This window comes from Gracilinanus agilis, chromosome X, assembly GCF_016433145.1.
Source record: "Gracilinanus agilis isolate LMUSP501 chromosome X, AgileGrace, whole genome shotgun sequence".
Taxonomy (NCBI): Eukaryota; Metazoa; Chordata; class Mammalia; order Didelphimorphia; family Didelphidae; genus Gracilinanus; species Gracilinanus agilis.
Genome location: NC_058136.1, coordinates 22,375,229 through 22,395,348, shown reverse-complemented (window position 1 = coordinate 22,395,348; position 20,120 = coordinate 22,375,229). Strand labels below are relative to the sequence as shown.

The 20,120-nt window shown below is 44.3% G+C and overlaps 2 protein-coding genes across 2 annotated transcripts in view; both read left to right on the top strand.

Annotated features, from left to right (window-relative positions):
• Positions 1-3,776, top strand: part of ATP11C (ATPase phospholipid transporting 11C) — a 136,971-nt gene extending 133,195 nt beyond the window's left edge. Inside the window, exon 29 of the mRNA XM_044682702.1 lies at positions 2,727-3,776. Within this exon, the coding sequence (XP_044538637.1) occupies positions 2,727-2,804 (78 nt within the window). The 3' untranslated portion in view covers positions 2,805-3,776. The remainder of the gene's footprint in view (positions 1-2,726) is intronic.
• Positions 3,755-20,120, top strand: part of MCF2 (MCF.2 cell line derived transforming sequence) — a 188,765-nt gene continuing 172,399 nt past the window's right edge. Inside the window, exon 1 of the mRNA XM_044682701.1 lies at positions 3,755-3,796. Coding sequence (XP_044538636.1) covers positions 3,755-3,796 — 42 coding nt within the window. The remainder of the gene's footprint in view (positions 3,797-20,120) is intronic.

Here is a 20,120-nt window from a genome sequence, read left to right as displayed (position 1 = left end):
TTGAGTATTCTGTGGCAAGGATGTCAAACTCAAGTAGAAATTGATCCCTTCAGGGTCCATATTGACTTAGAAAAGCTCAAATTAACATTATCTATGTCATGTTTTTATTTTTTTGTCAGACAATTTCCAAATTATCTTTTGATCTGGTTCAGGTTGCCCACTTTTGGCCAATACTCCCAAATTTCTATTATGCCCCTGGGCTAGGTAAGATAGAGTGTGCAGTCACCATATCTCCCATCCAGGACTATAATCTCAAAATCACTATAAGGAAAGTTGAGCCTTTGAAAAGAACCCCTCGTGTCCTTCCTTATGTTCTTTAAACCTGAGCACATCCATCCTTCTAAGCTATAGATAGCTCAGACATCCCTTTCCATGATATATTTGGGCATTGTCTATGCAGGCAAACAGCATGGCACAGCTCTTGAAGAAGGTATAGAGTTCTTCACTTGTAATGGGCTCTGACTTTTCCATAGGGCATTCATTTGACTAGATTAACAAACCCCCTCTTTCTCTCTTCCCCCACCCCTGCCCCCATTTGAGAGAGGACTCCTCTAGATGCTTTAATCTTTCTATCCAGTGTCTCAATGACAGAATGGGCTTTGAGATGCTGAACTCCTTAAAAGTCCAGTCAAGGAACCCTTATGGGGACCCAGTAGTACTGCCCCTTCTCCTTTTCCTGGGAAAGAAGGTAGAAAAGAGAAAACATAAAAGCATTTAGACTCTCTCAGTGATGGGGAAAGGAGGGTGAGTAGGTGGGTGCCCACGGCACCTCTTTCTCCCCATCCTGGGATTCTTTGGAGTATGGAGGTGGTCCGGGATTCTTGAAGTTCTGAAAGGTCCATAGCAAGCTAGAAAGGCTCCAGGGAGGAGCTTGGAGACTGACTCTGTGTTGGACACCACAGGGAGGACCAGTCTTGCTCCAGTATAGAGTGGCTCATCACCCAGAGGTTGGTCACCAGGTGATGAATATACAAAGGGAGCGGGGTCACAGCAACTCAGGACCTCCCTTCCAAGGCAAGTGTTTGCAATATTGAATCAAAGGCCCCATTCCAAGATGGAGAACGGGCACAATCTTCATCACTGGAGGGGACAACCCAGGGACATTAATATAGAGCCTGAAATTATTGCTATTTAGGTTAAATCCCAAGTCAGCCATGTTTGAAACCCCAGATAAGGCAGTGGCCTGAGGTGAGGGCAGTGACAGGGAGTCTTTATGTACCCCTCAATGTCACAAAAGTATTGTTCACCAAACCATGGATCAGCAAACTAGAGCCTGGAGGCCAATACAATGAAGTTTTATTTACAAATCTAAAAGCCATTCTTAGCTCACAGTTGGTGGGCTAGATTTGGCCTGCAGATTAGTTTGCCCATCCTTGTACTAAGGAGCCTCTAGGCTTGGGTATTTCTTGCACAGCTTCAACCAAAGACTGTGGTAAGGAGTTGGGATGGAGTGCTGTCCAGTGGTCCTAGAAGTAGCCACTTCACTTTGGCTCTACAAGGAAGGTCTTCTGTTCTGAACCCTTGCCAAATGGTGTCTGTCCACAACCAGACTCCTAGTTGGTTCCTTGGTCCTTCTGGTAGCAGGAGGTGGGCAGGTGGAAGAAGGTAAAGGGGGGCATTTCCATGGACCAAGGGACTGACTGTGAGCCTCTACTCATGCATGCCCTTTAGCCAAGGGCCAGAGCCCTTGGCTCCCTCCACACAGATCCAAAGTGTATGTGCCCAGCTCTACTCCAACTCCCTTATTACACACATCTTTGTCAGTAGCTAAGTCCCGGAACAGACCGACTTCAGGGATGCCACCAGGGCCACAACCTCAGGCACATCATCATTAGGAGTCCATAGGAAGCTCCGCCTTCCCCACGTAAGACTCTTAGTTGAGCTCCTGCCAAGTGACTGGGTGACCCAGGCTGGCCTTAGACTTCTGTCCAAATTATAATGCTGTTGAGCTCCACTCTGACCCACCAGCAGAGGGAGCATCACGAAGGAGAGACCGCAGTCGTCATGCTTTGTCCAAGACCCTTTGCTAAGGCATAGATTTGACTGTTAAAAGAGGAGAGAAAAGTAGAATTTTCCCTTCTCCTTTCCTTCGCTCCTCCCTCCCTATCTCAGGCCCGTATGGCTCTGAACCTACCCAGAGTCAGTAAGTAATGCAGAGGCAGAGGGTACTGGATTTGCTGGGATCGTGAGCCTCCTTTCTTTCTCGCTGAAGCCTGGCTCACCGTGAACCCCGTTTTCTGATTGGGATTCGAGCTCTCTGGGTAGCACAGGCTCCTCTGTTCCAGCAGTCGTCCGAGTCAGCTTTTCAGGGTAAAGGGCCTTCTGGTCATGGCAGGAGCTTCCCTATAGACAGGCTAGTCAGAAGGATTGCAAGATCCAAGCAGTGGGAATTGGGGGCTGGTAGGGCAGGGAATGGGATCTTGCAGATATATAGCTCTACTTAGCCCTGGTTAGACCACCCTGCTCCAGGAAGCCGTAGTCTTCATTTCTCCCCTCCAGGGAGGCCTGACAGTGAGTGAGTTCCCAGGTACTCTGAATAATATAACGTTCAGCCCTATTTCCTATGTATCTAGATGATACTATAGTTGAGGCAGCTCTGAACCCCAGGATTTATGCCTAGCTACTTCTCCAGTTTCTCATCCTTGCATCAGACCTTTGTAGATGGCAGGCTTATGTCTTTTACAGGGGCTCCCCTACCCATTATGCTCTCCCCACCAATTTTACAGCCTGTCTTGAGCACCAACTTTTCCAGCGATTTGGGCCTCTCGACTCAAAGCAGTGGCTGGAGTTGTACAAGAATGTGAATAGAGTTTGGGGCATATGCTGATAAGTTTAAGATTCTCTCTGAGGATCTGCCACAACACTTACCTGAGATGTTTGGAGTATCCGGCCATCCAGTCACAGCTGCAGCCTTCGAGGATGTCAGTGCCAATGACCACCTAGTGCCTCTACCGCTGTGTATTCTCACAGCAATAAAAATTCCAGTTAACAGCTTGCTTGTTTGGTGTCCTCTTTGAGGGGTAGCTCTAAGTGGGGTGGGAGTTGGCATGGGTTCAGAGAGTTACTGTGCGCATTACATCCATCGTCTTCCCCAGGGCCCTCAGATTCCCTCTCCCCCACTTCACCCCGCTTCATCCCCACTTGGCATTGACAGTCTTCAGGGCTTTAGCAGGTCGATAGCATCTTTATAAAGAAGTACAGAGGTAGTTGGGAGGGGGGAGGGAAGAGAGGAGGGAGACAACAAGAATCATGTAACCATGGAAAAAAAATTTTTAAAAGAAGAAGAAATTTAAAAAAAGAAATACAGAGGCAGAGAGGCAGGTTTTCTGGACTATGAGCATACTAGTTTTCATAGATGTTTTCTCCCATGGCTAATGTGTGTGTGTGTGTGTTTGGAGGTGTGAGGGTGGATTTGGGAGCTGGTGATAGAGTCCTTCTGAATGTTGCCCAGAATTCTTTCCAGGAATCTGACCTTCCCCTCTCTCAGCACCCCCTCCCCAAGAACAGTGGGTTACTCATTGCGGCCTCTTTCAGCTCCAATTTTCCCTTGGCTCCACGCTGCCCATTCCTCCTTTCTCATCTCCTTGGGAAAGGGAGGGGGGTTAAATGTGTCAGTCTTTCCCCAAGTGAATTGGTGATGGCAAGTCCTTTGGGTTCAGCAAAACCTAGAAGGAAAGCCTGAGGAATTTTGGTAGATCCCCATCTCACCTAGAAGAGATAGACTGGAGGGTAGGGGCTACCCACCAAAGACCGCATGCTTCTGGAACAGGCATCAGAAATGAAAGGCAAGGGGGAGGTAAGTACGGCTTACTCCAAGGGGGCAGGTAATGATTTCCCTTGGTGACCTGCATTTGGAAAAAGCACCACAGATGGTATTCTGGTATGACCTGTTCTTTTGAGACTGAAGGGTCAGTGAGAGAAATATATTGGACCAATATAGCAAGGTAACTCCTGCTCCCTACCTCCGCAACCTATTAGAAGTTCATGTAGTTTCTTTATACACAGAGCCAAGGCTTTGCATGATAGCATGCCCATCTGGACATGGGAAGCTACTTTTGAGATGCTTACTCAGAAGCCATGTGATATTTGGCAAGTGCCTGACTCTACCTACCAAATGAAGGAGTTGCACTAGACGATTGCTTGAGTCTTTTCTAGTTCTGATGCTCTGAATATCTTTGACACTTAGGAGAGACCAAGTGAGTGATGCCCACTTTTGGGTTAAAGCTGCAGCTGTCAGCAACCAATATAGAACTGGCCTTAATTTCAAGATGCTTAGTGTGGGACACTTATCAAAAAATGGTTCTGAAACAGTTCAGGAGAGGCTGAGAGTGTGTGGCTCATTATAGTACACACTCAGTTGTGTTAAAAGGAAAAACACACTGCCGTGAACCATTATGTCTCAGTGTTCAGGAAGAGGCTGATCTGACAGCTGAATTCGCAGGTTTCCCCACCTTGTCAGGTTACATGGGGATGCCAGTGGGGTGGAGGGTATGTGTGGGGTGTGGTTGTATTGTATGAAAGTGAATTTGGAAAACCATCTGTCCTCAGCCATTCAACCTAGATCATGTCATAGGTTGGAAGCAACTTCCTTCGTGATGTACCTGGAAATTGATATTGGCATTTGGTCCCCCTTGTCAAAGGAGGTCGCCGTGGGGCAATGGAAAGAACACTGTCTTCAGGAATCAGGAGATCAAAGTAGGAGCCCCCACCTTGCTGTTTCTTAGAAATGGATATCAGGCCATGCCCTCTCCCTCACCTGGCTTTAGTTCTCTCATATGTAAACTAAAGAGATGAGACCTAAAAGAGAAGCTCTCTTCCTCCATCAATACTACAGAAGTCCTCCTTCTCTTTCTCTCTCCCACTCTTCTTCAAAACTATGGTTTCATCAGTGTGTGGAGACTCCCAGTATAGAAACTCCTTCCACAATGATACAAATTCATCATTATATGGAACAGTTTGACAGATCTCTGAGTTAGGGTCCCCTGGAGTAATAAGAGGTTAAGTGACTTGCCCAGAGTCACACAGCTGATATGAATCAGAGGAAGGACTTAAACCCAGGTCTCACTAACTCAAGGGAGGGTCTTCCAAATACCTCTGCCAGTTGGATTTTCTTTTTATTAGGAAGTGGAAATGATGCTTCAAATGGGCAAGGTTTCAATAGTAGAGCCTTAAAAACTGTGGTGGCTAGACCTCCAAAAAGCTATACCCACAGTAGCTGACATTGTTTATCATCAGTTAGGACTTTGAATCATCAATAAAATACTCTGGAATTTTTCCAGGCCTAGATGTCTATAACACAGAAAGTGGAAGACCAAGAGTAAGAAGGGAGTTTTGCATAAACTTTTTGCTATTTTTTTAAACATAGGCATCCATATAGTACAATTTGACCCACTTTGGAATTATGAGCTTGGCCTGCATTTAACAAGTCACTTCTCTCATCTGGATCCCAGCTTCCTCTTTTATAAAGTTAGGACAATAACCCTTGGATTTCCCGTCTCACAAACAGCATAAGAGAAAGAAGTGAGAGGCCATTCTTATAAACCCAGAGTCAGTGCCTTGGTAGGGGAGCATAGGCCCCAGCAGGAAAGTCTCTTCTTTCTTTTGCCCAATTCTAGCAGCCTTGAAGGGCAAAGGCAGTGGGTCAGGTAATTACCTCAGACAGGAGGAGAAGGGCTAAGAAAGGACAGTCCCTTTCACAGGAAGATTGAGAGGGATTAAGGTGTCCAAAGAGATTTATTCATCTGATTCAGCCCCTGCTTTAGCCTCAGCATCAGTACTGGGCTCTGAGACATTGGGAATACATCCGAAATACATCCGATAGCACTCACTTATCCCAGAGAGATCTTCAGTGAATTTTAATCCTAGTGTCATACAGTGTGGTCACGCCACACTTTTACCATGCCAATAGCCAAGGTGGAAATGTGCCAGGTGATTTCAGAGGGTCATGGAAATTGAACATTGTTTTAAGGGCTGATCACTGCCCCTTCTGTCCCCAGTCCTACATGTACTTGCACACGTGTGTACATGCACTCCTCCTCTCTCCACTTAACCCCAGCAAAGTCAATCCTAGATTGTTGGTAACACCTCTTCCCACCATATTCATTTCCTTCTTTACCTATTTTTTAATTTTTTTCCATTCTGAAGTAATTGTGATACCATACTAACTCAGTTGGTTTTTGCATTCATTTTTCTCTTATTCCTAGGTTTTATTTTTATTAATGGAAATGGGCAAGTTTTTAGGGGCCAGGCAGAGGATTATGACCAGAACTGGACCAGTGACTAGGCTTTTTGGTAGGGTCTGTCCTATTCTTCCTCCCCAACATGGAGATTTTTGGTGACATGTGAGGCTCAGGAAAGGAAAGGCAGGGTCAGGTTTTTGGAAGTATATTTAGGAAGTAGGTGCTGCTTTTGAGAAGGTGAAGTATGTCTGTTACCCAGGTTGCCAAGCTTACTCAGTGTGAAATTGATGTGTTTTCACCATTTGTGATGAGACAGAATCTCTTTTCTCCAGGAGAAATATGAGGAGGGAGTGAAGTGTAGCCTTGTTAATGTGTAAAATAGCAAAGCTTTAAAATGTGTCATTATCTGGCCATATTGGTTGAAGGCATTACTTTCTGTACCTGATTTTTATTTACTTTAGTCTTTCATTAGCCATTGAGCAAATAAAATGGGTTGGACCATCTTGACATCGAGGAAAATATGGCTGACTGGACCATCTTGACATCAAGGAAAATATGGCTGAAAAGCCACTCAGTGTATTGGAGCAAACACTGGAATAAAAACCTGGTTGTAGATTCACAGATTTAGAAGGGGAAAGTTTTAGAGAGCATCTAGTCCAGCCCCCTTATTTATTATAGATGAAGCCCAAAGTTGAATACTTTGCTCAAAATCCCATGTAAGTGACAGGGTTGGGTTTTGAACTCAGGTCCCTGGACTCTAAATCCAAGGCTCTTTTCACTTTACTGTCTTTCTGGGTCCAGTTCCTGGCTTTGCCACTTGCTAGCATGGTGACCTTGAATGAGCCACTTTTCCATATAAGTGCCCCCATTTCCCTCTCTGAAAAATGAGGGGCTAAATGGTCCCTCTTGGGTCCAGTATGATGTTAGTCTGAATCCATTTCTAGAATCAAATACTGACCTGATTTTCTTTGCTTTGTTGGGTAATGGTTAAAGAGGCTAACTTTTCTCAGAAATCAAATGAGAGGATTTTCCCTTATCTTAAGACCCAGTGGAGTAAGGAGGTGAACCGTTTTCCAGTTCTGCAGCCCTGGACTATGGGTCCACAGATGTGCATCTTTTGTGATACTTTCCTAGAAAAATGTAACTGTTTAAACTAGCTATTGGTTGCTCGGCTTTTTAACTAGGACTTCTTGCAGAGCTCCTTAGTGAACACTGTAGCTGGCACACATATTGACTTGAGATGGCTCCTTAAGCAGAAGTTGCTAGGTTTGCCCAGGAGGAGATCAGTCTCATTTGTGTTTATTTGAGTAAGGCTGAACCAGTTAACTGTCTCTGAACCGGTGATTACTGAGTGGCAGGTCTGTAATGTTGGGGCCGCTCAGGTGGAGAGAAGAGGCAGCCCAGTGTAGATCCATCATTTGAGAGGCTATGGATGTGTGACCTAACCAGAGCACCGGGAATGAAATTCTCTCTAGATGGGTGGATTTTGAACAAGAGTCTACTTAGAAGGCAAGGTGATTTTTATTCAGAAATGCACATTTTCCCTTCTAATACCAATGATCTCAATAGCTGTGATCTGGAAGTCCCTTCCAAACTACTGAGATCACATCCCTTCAATGGCTGACCTTTCTAGGTGACTCTGGTCCATTTCCCTACAGGGGGTCTGCCCAGTGTTCTGGGAGCCCTCACCTATGAATGGTGAATTTTAGCTGGAGATATGGGGAAAAGAATGTCACCCTACTTTCCTCCCAATCCCCAAAGGCCAGTGAACCATTTTCCATTTTCCAGCACTATCTTGGCTATGAAAGTAACTTTTTTTTCAAGCTGATGTGTCCTGTTGGGCTTAAAATTCTCAGATTTGCTTTTGAAAAATGTCTCATATTTACATTTCTTTGGTTTCTGCATTTCTCTTTTTCTTCCCACCCTTTGTGCATTTGTGACCAAGGTAACGCAACGCCTCCCCTCCTCAGGAGCATCTACTATCTTCATGCTTTCTCAAACTTCCAGCAATCACAGTTTCTCTTGGAGTGAATAAGGTGATTTATTTTCTTTCTGTCTACAAACTGCCTCGCCTTCTGCTTTGCTTTGCATCTTTATTTTGTCCTCTTTATGGGGAAAAAAATGACTCCTTAGGGCTCATTTCCACCTCCTCTATTGATGCATAGTATATTTTGTCATCTTTGAAAAGATCATGTGTTTCACCTTCTAAAATTGACAGCCTGGAGAGGAAGCAATTTACAAGAACTTGGGCTATAAGTCACTCGAATGGCTGCTAGGTACATAACAGGGCTCGGAATTTTTTTCTCCCCCTCAAGAGGTAACATTGTGTAGTGTGAAGAGTGCCGGACTTAAAGAGTCAGAAGATTTGGATGTGGGTCCCATCTCTGCCATTCACTTGCAGGTTGGCCTTGGGCAAATGAGGTCAGCTCCACGAGCCTCAATTGCTTCCTCTGTAATATGGGGGATGACCGTAGTTCTGAGGACAGTTATGAAGAAAGCAGGAACTGGAAAGGCTCTGTTTATCAAAATGGCGTCCTTTGCCCAGGTTTTCACCTTGAGCACACCACGTGGCCCTAGCAAAATGTCCTAAATGGCAGTGAAAAAGGTGATAAGGTTTATTAGCAAAACCATATGGTAACCATGTTCTTTGCCAGTGCCATTTGCAGACACACCCAAGTTCAACTTTCAGCGTTAAAACCAGTTTACAAGTTGGGTTTCTAAAAACCAAACTAGTCTCTAGTTGTTGAGCTGTGAAAACGATAGTTGAGCTTAGTTAGTCCTTTGTGTATTTGGTGGGAAATGGAGTGCTTGTTGGAAGTCTTTCACTGTGTGTTACCAGGTAGGTTGCAAGAATTTCATATGCTTTAAGTATTTTTGCCTCACCATTACAGAAAAACCTGAACTGTAGAAAAGCATCTGATTCATTATCAGCCAGACCTTCGGTCAGACCTCTCCTTTTACGAACATTCTCAGACGAATCTAATGTATTGTAACAGGTACCTCGTTATACTAAAAAAGTAGGATGGCTTTTCATGGCAAGCATTAACCCCATTAAGAGGGGGAAAAATGAAAATGTTTCTCTTTTGGTTTCTGCTGTCAGTGTGATGCACTTTGTAGTCTTTGAGAATCTCGTAAAGATGTAGGCCTTGGAATACAGTGAATACAGCCTTGGAAAGCATTGGGGAGGAATGTTCAGGGCTCAAAAGGCAATTTGCAATTCATCCACTATTCAGTAATCCACTTCCTATGCTCTCGGCACTGTCCTTGGTGCTGGAGAAACAAGGGGTGGGGGATGTGTTTTCTTGTTTAAGACAGTCCTTCCCCTCATGCAGCTTGTCTTCTTTTGAGCCAATTTAACCAGTGAGACACATCTGGCGTGGTCTTTTCACCATTAAATGTGCGCATGCCTCATTTTTGTTGGTCCACGCATCAATTTTGCATTTATATGAAGATTTGGAAAGTAGAAAAATAAGTATTCCAAGATCACATCTATAGAATAACAAATTAATTTTAGCATTGCATGCTTGTTAGAATTAGGGATGTGTCTGTCTCCGTGTACTGTTGGTCTTGTCTCCAAAGGTTTGTCAAATGTCTTTGTAAATTACTCATTCTAAAAATGTAGCCAGATTAGATTTTTTGGTGTTTGGGGGCTTGGGATTCTTTTTTAATATCAAGGTTTATTCAAGCTTCGATTCTCTGTGGTGAAAAAGTATCCTTGCTGTTCAGGGGAGAGGAACGAGAATACTGGGATAAACAATCTACCGGGATAAACATTTTGGGGATAAACAATAATGATTGGACAGCATCTGGCATCTGGTTGAATGGTTTGGCCCATATTATTGGGGCAGAATGAGTAAATGGATGCTTTGCTGCAAGCTCATCTTTTGAGTTGGTGTTCATAAACTCCCTGGGGAAAAGACTTGGGTTTGGGGGATGCTCATATGCCTTCATGTCCATCTTAGGTCATTTCATTACTGAGTTCTCCCCTTGCCTGTTTGTCTCTGGGAAAATGACTACTGGCAGGTTTAGGAGGTAGCCATCTGTACATAGCACTTCAACTAAATCTGGCTATTGCTTCTTTTTCCTTGAATATAACTGCAGGACCACTTTGAGGATGATATTTGAAAATCAGTCTCAGAGTTTAGGGTGTAGAAAGGAGCATACCAGGTGGGGATCAAAAGACCCCTTTCAAAGACCCAGCTTCTCTACTTAGCTATGTGACTTTGGACGAGTCAGCCTTTGTGCCTCAGTTTCTTCTCTGGGCCCTTAAAGGGATCACGTGAGATTAACAGTTCAATTCAATGAGTATTTTAAAAACGGTCCTGTCCTTCCTTGATGGGGTTACACTCTACTGGTCATAAATATGAATGTGCTTTCTAAACCGCAACATACCACAGGCATTATTCCTTTTCCTCCCATAAGTCGCACAGTGTTACCTGGATGACCTTGTGCAAGTGACTTCCTCTCTCTGGGCCTCATTTTTCTCCTTGATGGCATTAGGGAATGGGATTAAGGGCCCTTCCTGCTCTCATTCTTAACAAGCCCTTCATTTTATAGAGGAAGAAACTGAGTCTCAGCTATGAGAACAGGCTCAGCCCGAGTCGTGCAACCAGTAAGTGGCGAGAGCTCGTCCCAAAACCTAGATCTCCCAAGGCCCGACCCAGCATTCTTCCCACCGCACCAATCTCGTCCTTTGAGTCAGATGGTAGTCTGCCCTCTGTTGTCCATTAATCTCTGTCGTCTGCTGCTTTATTGGGGGGAGCAGACAGTTTCATCTGGTCCAAGTGCTGCTCTGGGCCTCCTTTATCTTTTTGGAATGACTCAGCCACTGATTAGTTTTCCTGAGTAAATGAATTGGCTTCCCAGCCCTCCTGACAGGTACTCATTGGCAGTTGGTAGTTTTTCCCCCTCTGGGATAGATTTGTCCTGCATTGTTTTTATTTAAGGTTGTCTCCTCCTATATTGCTTCGTGAATCTTACTTTCCAGGTCAGGTATTGGGGCTGCATAAGTATCCCAGCTTGGGATGCTTCTGAGCCCCTTTACTCCTCCATTTGTATCCTGCAAGAACGTGAATGGATGGTTTTATTTGTTTGTTATTCGGTTGATTTGGTTGGTTTCATTTTCACAAAAGTTAATGTGGTTGCTCTCTAGAAAGAGTGGCAACGTGGTGAAAGGGCACTGGATTTGATGTCGGAACACTTGGGTTTGAATCCCATCTCAGCTGTTTATTCTCTGTGTGATCTTGGGTGAGTCATTTCACTGGGCGTCAGATTCCTCCTCAGTAAAATGACCCAGTTGAACTAGATGACCTCTGAGGTCCCAGCATACTCGAAGTTGATGATCTCTGCCTTCTGTGTAAGAGCTATCTCAGTCACTTCCCAGCTCTTTGACCTTCCCCTCTTTGACCGTGTCTTCGTCTTTCCTCCTAAATGACAGTCCCAACATTTGAAGTTCATTGGATCATAGGTCTCCCAGAGGTCATCTAGACCTTAGGATCCCAGACCTAGAGCTGAAAGGAACCTCAAAGGTCATCTCATTTAGTCCAAGCCCCTCATTTTACATGGGAGGTCACTGGAGCCCAGGGAGGGAGATGACTTGGCCAAGGTCACACCTAGGATCATAGGTCTAGAGCTGGAAGGAACCTCAGAGTCCATCCAGCCCATCCCAAACCCTTCATTTTTCAGAGGAGGAAGCTGAGGCCCAGCCAAGGGAAGTGACTTGCGCAGGCCCACACAGATAGTAAGTGGCAGATCCCGGATTCTAACCCAGGTCCTCTGACTCCAGATCCACCCCGCCTTTCTTGGGTCAGAATTGTTAGGCAAATCCTGGAGCAGCCCACGAGCAAAGTAAGTCTGACGTTACTCACATAAAGAATGACAGAGGACTTATTGTCTTTGTTTTTTCCTCTCCTCTTTTTATTTTTCTCTCCTTGGCGCTTTCTTAAGGCAGTACCGTAAATCTCTTCCCAAAATGTTCTCTTTGATTTACTTTTCCAATGTGCCTCTGAGTCGGCTACGCGGGTTCGTTCAAGTGAACCTTTTAAATAAGTGTGTCTTTTGAAACATTTTTCAGGCCTCGAATCTGGAGCTGCCTATGTTGGTGTCCTACAAGACTATTGGCAATGGTTACGTCTAAGACGAGATACTGGAAGAGGCTGCTGCAAAAAAATGTTATCATCTCAGGATGCTTGACGTGCGACAACTCGAACTCATGCCTGTTGGCGCTTCCGGGGCCTACGCGGAAGAAGGCTCTCTGAGAACCGAATGACTTTGAATCCTTAAATGATAACACGATTATGTAAGCAGTCTTGTTCCCCTGAATTGTCCCAATTTGGGCCCCAAATGGCCCAAACCCTCAAAACTGTAAGAAATGCATACCATCAAGATCAGCTAGAATTCGACTGTAATTCAACATATACGTTAATACAAACGACAAAATGGGTGCTTCAAACAAACAAACAAACAAACAAACAAACAAACAAAATCCTTAACTCAAGCACTGAGTTAAAGAACGTGGAATTTAAATGCTGTAATGTAGGATCCATGTATTGGGAATGAATGCATTTTGCTGACGTTACTTTTTTGCCTGGCAAAAGAAATAGCTTGTCTCGATCATTCGTTTTTTTGTTGTTGTTTTTTTCCTGCTGAATGAGATAAATATTTAAGTCCTCAAACTCCTCCAAAAGTAGTATATGAAAAGGTTGGAGTAAATGTTTTTCATCGTGAAATGTGTTGATTGCAAACCCCCCTCTGTGTACCGGGGGAGCTGTTAAGTGTTCTCTGTTTGCGCATATATGCCAAATCGTGTCCCGCTCTGACAAACTCGCTGGAAAAAATATATATGTCAAACACCTCTGTGGGGAGAAGGTTAGGAGCAGATGATTCTGCAGAAGAGAGAAACTTGGGCCTTGCCTTTTTATGTTCTGCTGATCAGACGCCTCTCTGAGTGGGTCATCAGATCTGAAAATTCTCCATCACTGTTCCATATCACATAAGGTCTTCTAAAGTCATCTCGAAGCAAACAGAACCCAAGTCATTTCAATGGACGTAAGAGAGGAAGGTGGGTGAGAACTGTATTTGCACAAAAACCCAACATAGTCATAACATTGTATGTTTTATGTTAAGAAGAAAAACGTTTCTGATGTCGATTAGAAACCTGCTGTCTAGGGATTCGTGTGACACTACGATTTTGCTGCTCAGCCTGTGAGATTGTGATAGGGTCGCCATGAAAGTATGCCTTCCTCCCTTCTCTCATCTGGCTCAAGTCATGGTAGACCTCAGTTCCACTGGCCCATATCGAAGATGTAGCCCCCCATAAAAAGTTCATAGAAAATGTGAAAATAAACGAGAACTATATACACTTTGTTTTTGTTTTTAAACAAGCAACCAACCAACCAAATATGTATATATGTAATATATATATTTTTATAAAGATAATTACATTTGATTTTTAAATTGAAACAGTCTTTTAGAAATATTTTCATGTCACTTTCCAATTCTGTTTGATTCGCCATCTGGCATACCTATTATTGCTTTGTAATGTCTTGTATCTTGGTTTAAAAATCTGATTGGTGCAATTTCTAGTGATACATTTAACACGGTTTCCTCTATCCTTTTTGTTGTCCGTGTTTACATGGAGTCTTTTGTAAATGCTAGGACTGGTGCAATTTTGGTTATTGGACCCCCTTCCAATCATGACTGATCATTTCCCCCTATCTTCCTAGGTGCTCATTCATCAGTATTACATTTCTGTATTTTTGTCAGGTATAGTGCAACGCCTACCGAAAATGTGCTACAAACAGGATCAGGAATGTAGAGACAGAGGGAAAATGTCGGTTCCTTGGGGCTGGATTTTGATCTTCTGGGGTTGGGTACCCCCTTTTAAGTGGGTACAATGAAGAAGAGATCTGGAGTCAAGAGGACACCTGGGTTAGAATCTGAACTCTGCCACTTACTGTCTGGGTGGCCTTGGGCAAGTCCTTCCCCTCTCTGATCCCGAGTTTACTTCTTCATGGAGTAACAGATGTGGATTAGATAGCCTCACACATCCTTTTAAGTTCAAGTCTACCTTCATATGAGCTGTGGACATGGAGTCCACCTAACAGAGGGGAATGAGAGATTGCATAGGAACAGAATTGTTCTAGAAACTTATACCAGAGTGATAAAAAAAAACACCAGAGTTAGAATGCATCTCTCTTGTTTCTGGGGGCTTTCAAGCACGAATTTCGAGCCCCGTTCTGAAAGGTAAAGAAAAGAAAGTTGGAAGCCATAGTTTTGCCATAGATTCTAGTTACGCATTCATTCAAACAATATTCATGAGTGCGAGGCACATCGCATTTATCATGTTGTCTTGCAGCACATAGTTGAGGAATGGCAATGGATCCACCATTGTATGTACCTGTAGCAGGCATTTGTCATTTCTTTTTTGCAGTTTTTATTATTGAGTCAAAAGATCCCAGCATAGGGTCAGTGTTGAGGGTTAGTGGAACCAGGAAAACCCCAACAAAATGGGAAGAAGGCTGTCCAGTCCTGCAAGCAATAGTCTGCAGATCATTAACCATTCTATTTAGTGATGCGGGCAGGAAGGGAAAGGCATGATGGAACGCGTTACCCTGTGTTTGCATAACTTGGAATGATCCGAAATAGAATTTCCATGTCAAGTTGTTCAGGATTGTTCTCCAGAGTAGGAAGATGGGTCACGCTGAGCGCAGGCCATGTGTTCCTTCGTTACCAATTACATTCACACCAGCGAGATGTAAAACTGCAAAACTCCTCAAGGTGCTTAGCTGTGGAATACGCTGCTCCTGTGCCAGTAATGTATATTGATGTATAAGTCTCGTGCATTGTGCAACTTGCAAAGGTGGGACCCCAACATCGTGGGGGGTTTTCCACCTAGGCAATTTTATACATTCACATGGTGGCTTTCTCTAACAAAGATTGAATGTGAATGCTACTTTTTATGAATGCAAATCGTCTTTTTCATTACTGAAATTTTTCGTTTGATGTAATCAATAAACTTTGGTATGATCTCATTAACTTTTTGGCCTGCTTGTTTTTCAAAGATGCCAAGTTGGCAGCGGGATTGTCCGGGAACTTAATTAAGTTTCAGCTCTTTGGGAGGAGGGAATTAAGAGTATTTCATTCCCCTGCGAGGTGCAACAGTATAGCCCATATATAACGATGATAGTAATAATAATAGCAACAACAATGGCGACAGGAAGAAGGCTACATCCTCCCTGACCCTGTCTACCATTGGAGTTGTCTTGAAGACATTTTCAGCCAGCCAACCGAAAACGAGCCTGCATTCCAATACGATTGCTTGATCCCCACTCGCTCGATCCAGTCATTTTATCCAACTCCATGAACTTTGGCCACAAACTAAACAGAAAAGGATATTAGAAGGAGAGGGACTTGTCTGAGGCTGATCTCTGTCTATCTGCGGTCCACGGAACGTGAAGAAGAGAGGTGTGAAACGATAATAGCTCCCTATTACACGTCTGTCTGTCTGGGTGCTTTGCGCTCTAAGGTTCACTTGCACGATCTCGTGACTATCAATAATAACAGACTTCAACAGCACTTTGAAGTTTCGCAAAGTGTTTTATATGCCCGCTCTCCTTTAACAAGGAAAACAACAGCTCACATTCAGATAGTGTTTTATGGTTTATAAAGAGTACTTTGCAAGACACATGATCTCATTAATTCCCAATAATAAGACACTTAAATAGCACTTTAAGTTTTGCAAAATGTTTTCCATGCATGATCTTAGTTAGCAATGAAAACAATCATAGCTGATGGATAGCACTTTTAGGATTTGCCGAGAACACTTTATGTACATTATTTGCTTCTCAAGAGAAGCCTGTGTGAGGCAGGTGCTAGTTTTATTCCCTTTTTGTAGGGAAGGAAACTGAGGCCAGTAGAAACGAAGTCACCTCCCTGGAGTTGCCCAGATAACAGCTGTCTGAGGCAGAATGTCAACCAGGTCTTCCTGGGTCTGAGACCAAAGCTTTTTTCACCATATACCATTACTTGGAAATATGTGCCTTTTTGTGGGACAGCTAAGTGGCTTAGTGGAGAGAGAGCCAGGACGTCCTGAGTTCAAATATGACCTCAGACACTTCCCAGCTGTGTGACCCTGGGCAAGTCACTTGACCTCCATTGCCTAGCCCTGACCACTCTTCTGCCTTGGAGCCAATACACAGTATTGATTCTAAGATGGAAGGTAAGGGTTTTTTTTAAAAGAAATATGTGTCTTTTGTTTCTTATAAGCTATACTCCCCATGTTACTTCAGTATCTATTATTGTGGATGTAGGTCCAAGATCCAGAGCCATTACAACTTCCCTGGACTTGCAGTCATCACTCTGGCCCTGGCAATGTGCCCCTCACTTCTAGGCAGAGAAAACACAGTGTGGAGGTAAACACCACCTGGGTCAAGCCGAGCTTGTTCCAAGTCTACGCTTTGTCCAAGACCCTGTTTAAACTGAAACTCTCCCCAAAGAGAAAATTCTCAACCCTAACAGAGGATCCATCTGTGTAGAACAGACCCTTGGCAGTGTCTGTCTCATCCCTAGGTTTGGGGACATTTTTAGGGCCAGGAGAACTCTGGGAAACAGCTGTGATTGTTTAGGGCCACTCTCCTAGAAGCTAAACATGTCTCCAGAGTACCTGGATAAGTACTGGGCAGATCAGGAGAATCTTTTGAATTTTGTAGTGTGTCAACTGCTGGGTAATAGGGAGAGGGGGAGGAAATACGTGATGAAGTGATATGGAGCCATTAGATGATAGTGGGAGCCCAAAGGAGACTCAGCTTCAAGGGCTACTTCTGGAAGGAATTAGCTGTGAGACCCTGGGTGGGTCACTCCAATTCTCTGGACCTCAGTTTCCCCCCTAAAGAAAGAAGGTTGGACTACAGCAGCTCTGGAGTTCTAGCTCTGACAGTGTAAAATGATGGCATGATTGATAATATTAGCTCTTAAATATTGTTGATTTTTAGTTGAAGGCAGTATAGTTTGGTAGCTAGAATACTACTGGCTTTTGAGTCAAGGTCCTGGGTTCAAAGCTCACCTTCCCCACTAGCAGCTTATGACCCAGGATAGGTTCTATAACAGGGTTGGTGAATCTTTTCCCAGTTTGAGCGCCCAGAGGGCAAATTCAAGTTGTCTAAGCCCCTGGATTACCAGAGAAAGTTGAGAGAGGAAGTGTTTGCTTTGGGCAGCTGGACAGAGGAGTGGGGCATGCAAAAATGTCCTGGGGTGCTGGGAAAAGGGGGAACGGGAGCAGCTCCCCAAGGGCCAGCTGGGTACATGTGCCATGGCTTCACCGACATGGTTATATAATATCTCTCTGCCTTGGACAGCTTCTTAGAGCCTGTCAATTATCTCTGGTTGGGGTTTCTTATCCAGGGTTACATGAACATTATTTTTCTTTCTTTTTTTAACCCTTACCTTCCGTGTTAGAATCAATACTGTGTATTGGTTCCAAGGCAGAGGAGCAGTAAGGGCTAGGCAGTGAGGGTTAAGTGACTTGCCCAGGGTCACACAGCTGGGAAGTGTCTGAGGCCAGGTTGGAACCCAGGACCTCAATCTCTAGGCCTGGCTCTTACTCCACTGAGCCATCCAGCTGCTCCCAACTTGGTTTTTCAAAAGATGTTTCGACAACCATTTTTATATAATTCTTTTCCTTTTTAATCCTCTGTATTTTATTGTATACATTTAAAAGCATTGTTCAGAGAAGGTGTCCATAGGCTTTGCCAGGGTGCCAAAGAGGAGTACAAGGCCAAAAAGGCCTACCCTAGCTTGACTAACCTTTGACTGTATACATTTATAAATGTTCTGAGAAAGATTTCATAGGCTTTACCAGGAGCCAAAGGGTTCTACAGCAGACAACAGACTAAGAATCCTTACCTTAGACAGTCTTAGGACAGTGAAGACGAACCTTTTAGAAATGGAATGCTGGGCCCCACCCCCACCTTCCAGGTTATGTGCTATGCCCCTCCCCTCCACATGCTGACTAGCCCCTATGTCCTTTTACTCCACATTGGGAGGGAGAAAGTGCTCCCATTGGGCTGCCGAGCCGAGTGATGGGTGAAGTGAGGAATGTCCTCAGCAAATGTAGAGAGGGGGAGGGGAGTGGTCTGAGTGCTCTGCTCCCCTCCAGCTCTGCCACCCATGAGCTGCCCACCTTACCCCCTGTGCTGCTGGGAGGAGGGGGTGGGGGATGTGAAAAAAAATGTCCTCAGGCACAGTGGAGAGGGGGAGGGGAGCAGCTCTGCCCGAGTCCCTCTGCCTTTCTAGTAACAAACTGGGGGGGGGGGGTGGAGCTATATGCCCACAGAGAGCACTCTGCATGCCATCTTTGGCACCTGTGCCATAGGTTTGCCATCACTAGGCTAAGATCTATACTAATGGAGGGAATTCACATCCCGGGATTTCCCAAAGCTATTGAAGAAAAATATCTCATATATTTGATACTTTGCTCCCAATTCTCCAGAAAAACTCTGATGGATAAGTAGATTCAGAGGTGACCCTAGATTCTGCCAGCGGAATATATGCTTTGGCAGATTACCAAATTGGGCAGACTTTTGAGTACAGGCTTGTCAGCTGGCTATGTGACTTCTGTCACCTGCCTAAGCTCAGAGAGGCTCATCACCACAGGGCTGGGCATCAGGAGATAAATCTCATCACGAGGGTTCACGAAGATGGCTTATGAAGGGCATAGAGAGGCTCTGAACCTAAATGAAGGCAGTTTTTTCTTAATAAACTCATGAGGCAGGCTTGGAAGCTCATATAATAGTCACATAGTATCCATCAGGATCATAGAGCTAGAAAACACCTCAGACTCTAACTCCCTATTTTACAGATGAGAAAACTGAGGCACAGAGATCAAGCAATTTGCCCAAGGTCACACATAGAATCATAAGATCATGGGTTTCGAGCAAAAAAGGCAACTTAGACACCAGTCCCAACACTCATTTTTTTATAGATGAGGAAACCGAGACCAAGGGAGGTTAAGCCTAGAGAAATTTAATTCCGAACCCATCTCAAAATGTGTGTGTGTGTGTGTGTGTTTAAATTGAGGCCCTTAGAAGAACTCATCAAGAAGAGAAGGGGGCTGGCTTCATGGAGGGATGTTCAAGATAGAGAAGGCTGAGGAGCCTTAGAAATTCCAGAGAGTAATAAGTAGAATCTAGAGGTGAAACCATTGCATACAAATTCATACCCTAGTTTCTCTCGTGTGTAAAACTTAAAACTGCAGTGACTTTGCTATCTTGTAAAGCAAATGAATGAATGAGGAAACTGAGGCATAGAGATGGGAAGAGATTGCCTGAGGTCACATCTTGTGGCCCAACTGACACTTGAACTGAGATTGTTGGATTTCCAGGACATGTTCAGGAGATTTTAAAATAATGATCACATCCTTTTTGTTTTTACTATTTTTGAACAAGTCTCTCCTCCTCCCTCCCCTCTAAAGTGAGCCAGCCCTTGTAACAAAGAATAAAAGGCAACAAGTGAAAAAAGTACATGCCCTTTTCACTAGACCAAGCCTCTCCGTGAACATGGGTAAGTGAACAATTAAAGACATTAGGAGGGATTGTGGGAAGATGGCATAATAATATAGGAAATTACCTGCCTCCCAGATTCCCCTAGAAATAATTGAAAGAAATGCCTCAAAATGAAGTTGAAAGAGGTTCCGGGTTAAGATGGCGGCAGAGTAAGAAGCAGCTCTAAACCTCTCCTGACCGAAACACACAAAACTCCTCAAGGGGACATAAAAACAAGTCCAGACGAACGGAGGAACCCCACAACAGGACACAGCGTGGAAGGTACGTGGAATCGAGACATTTCCAAGCTAAAAAGGGCTCTCACTCAAGCGCAAGCTGAGCAACCGCCCCACCCCCACCCCCTCCACACTCTCCTATAGCTCTGAACCCAGCTAAAAAGAAA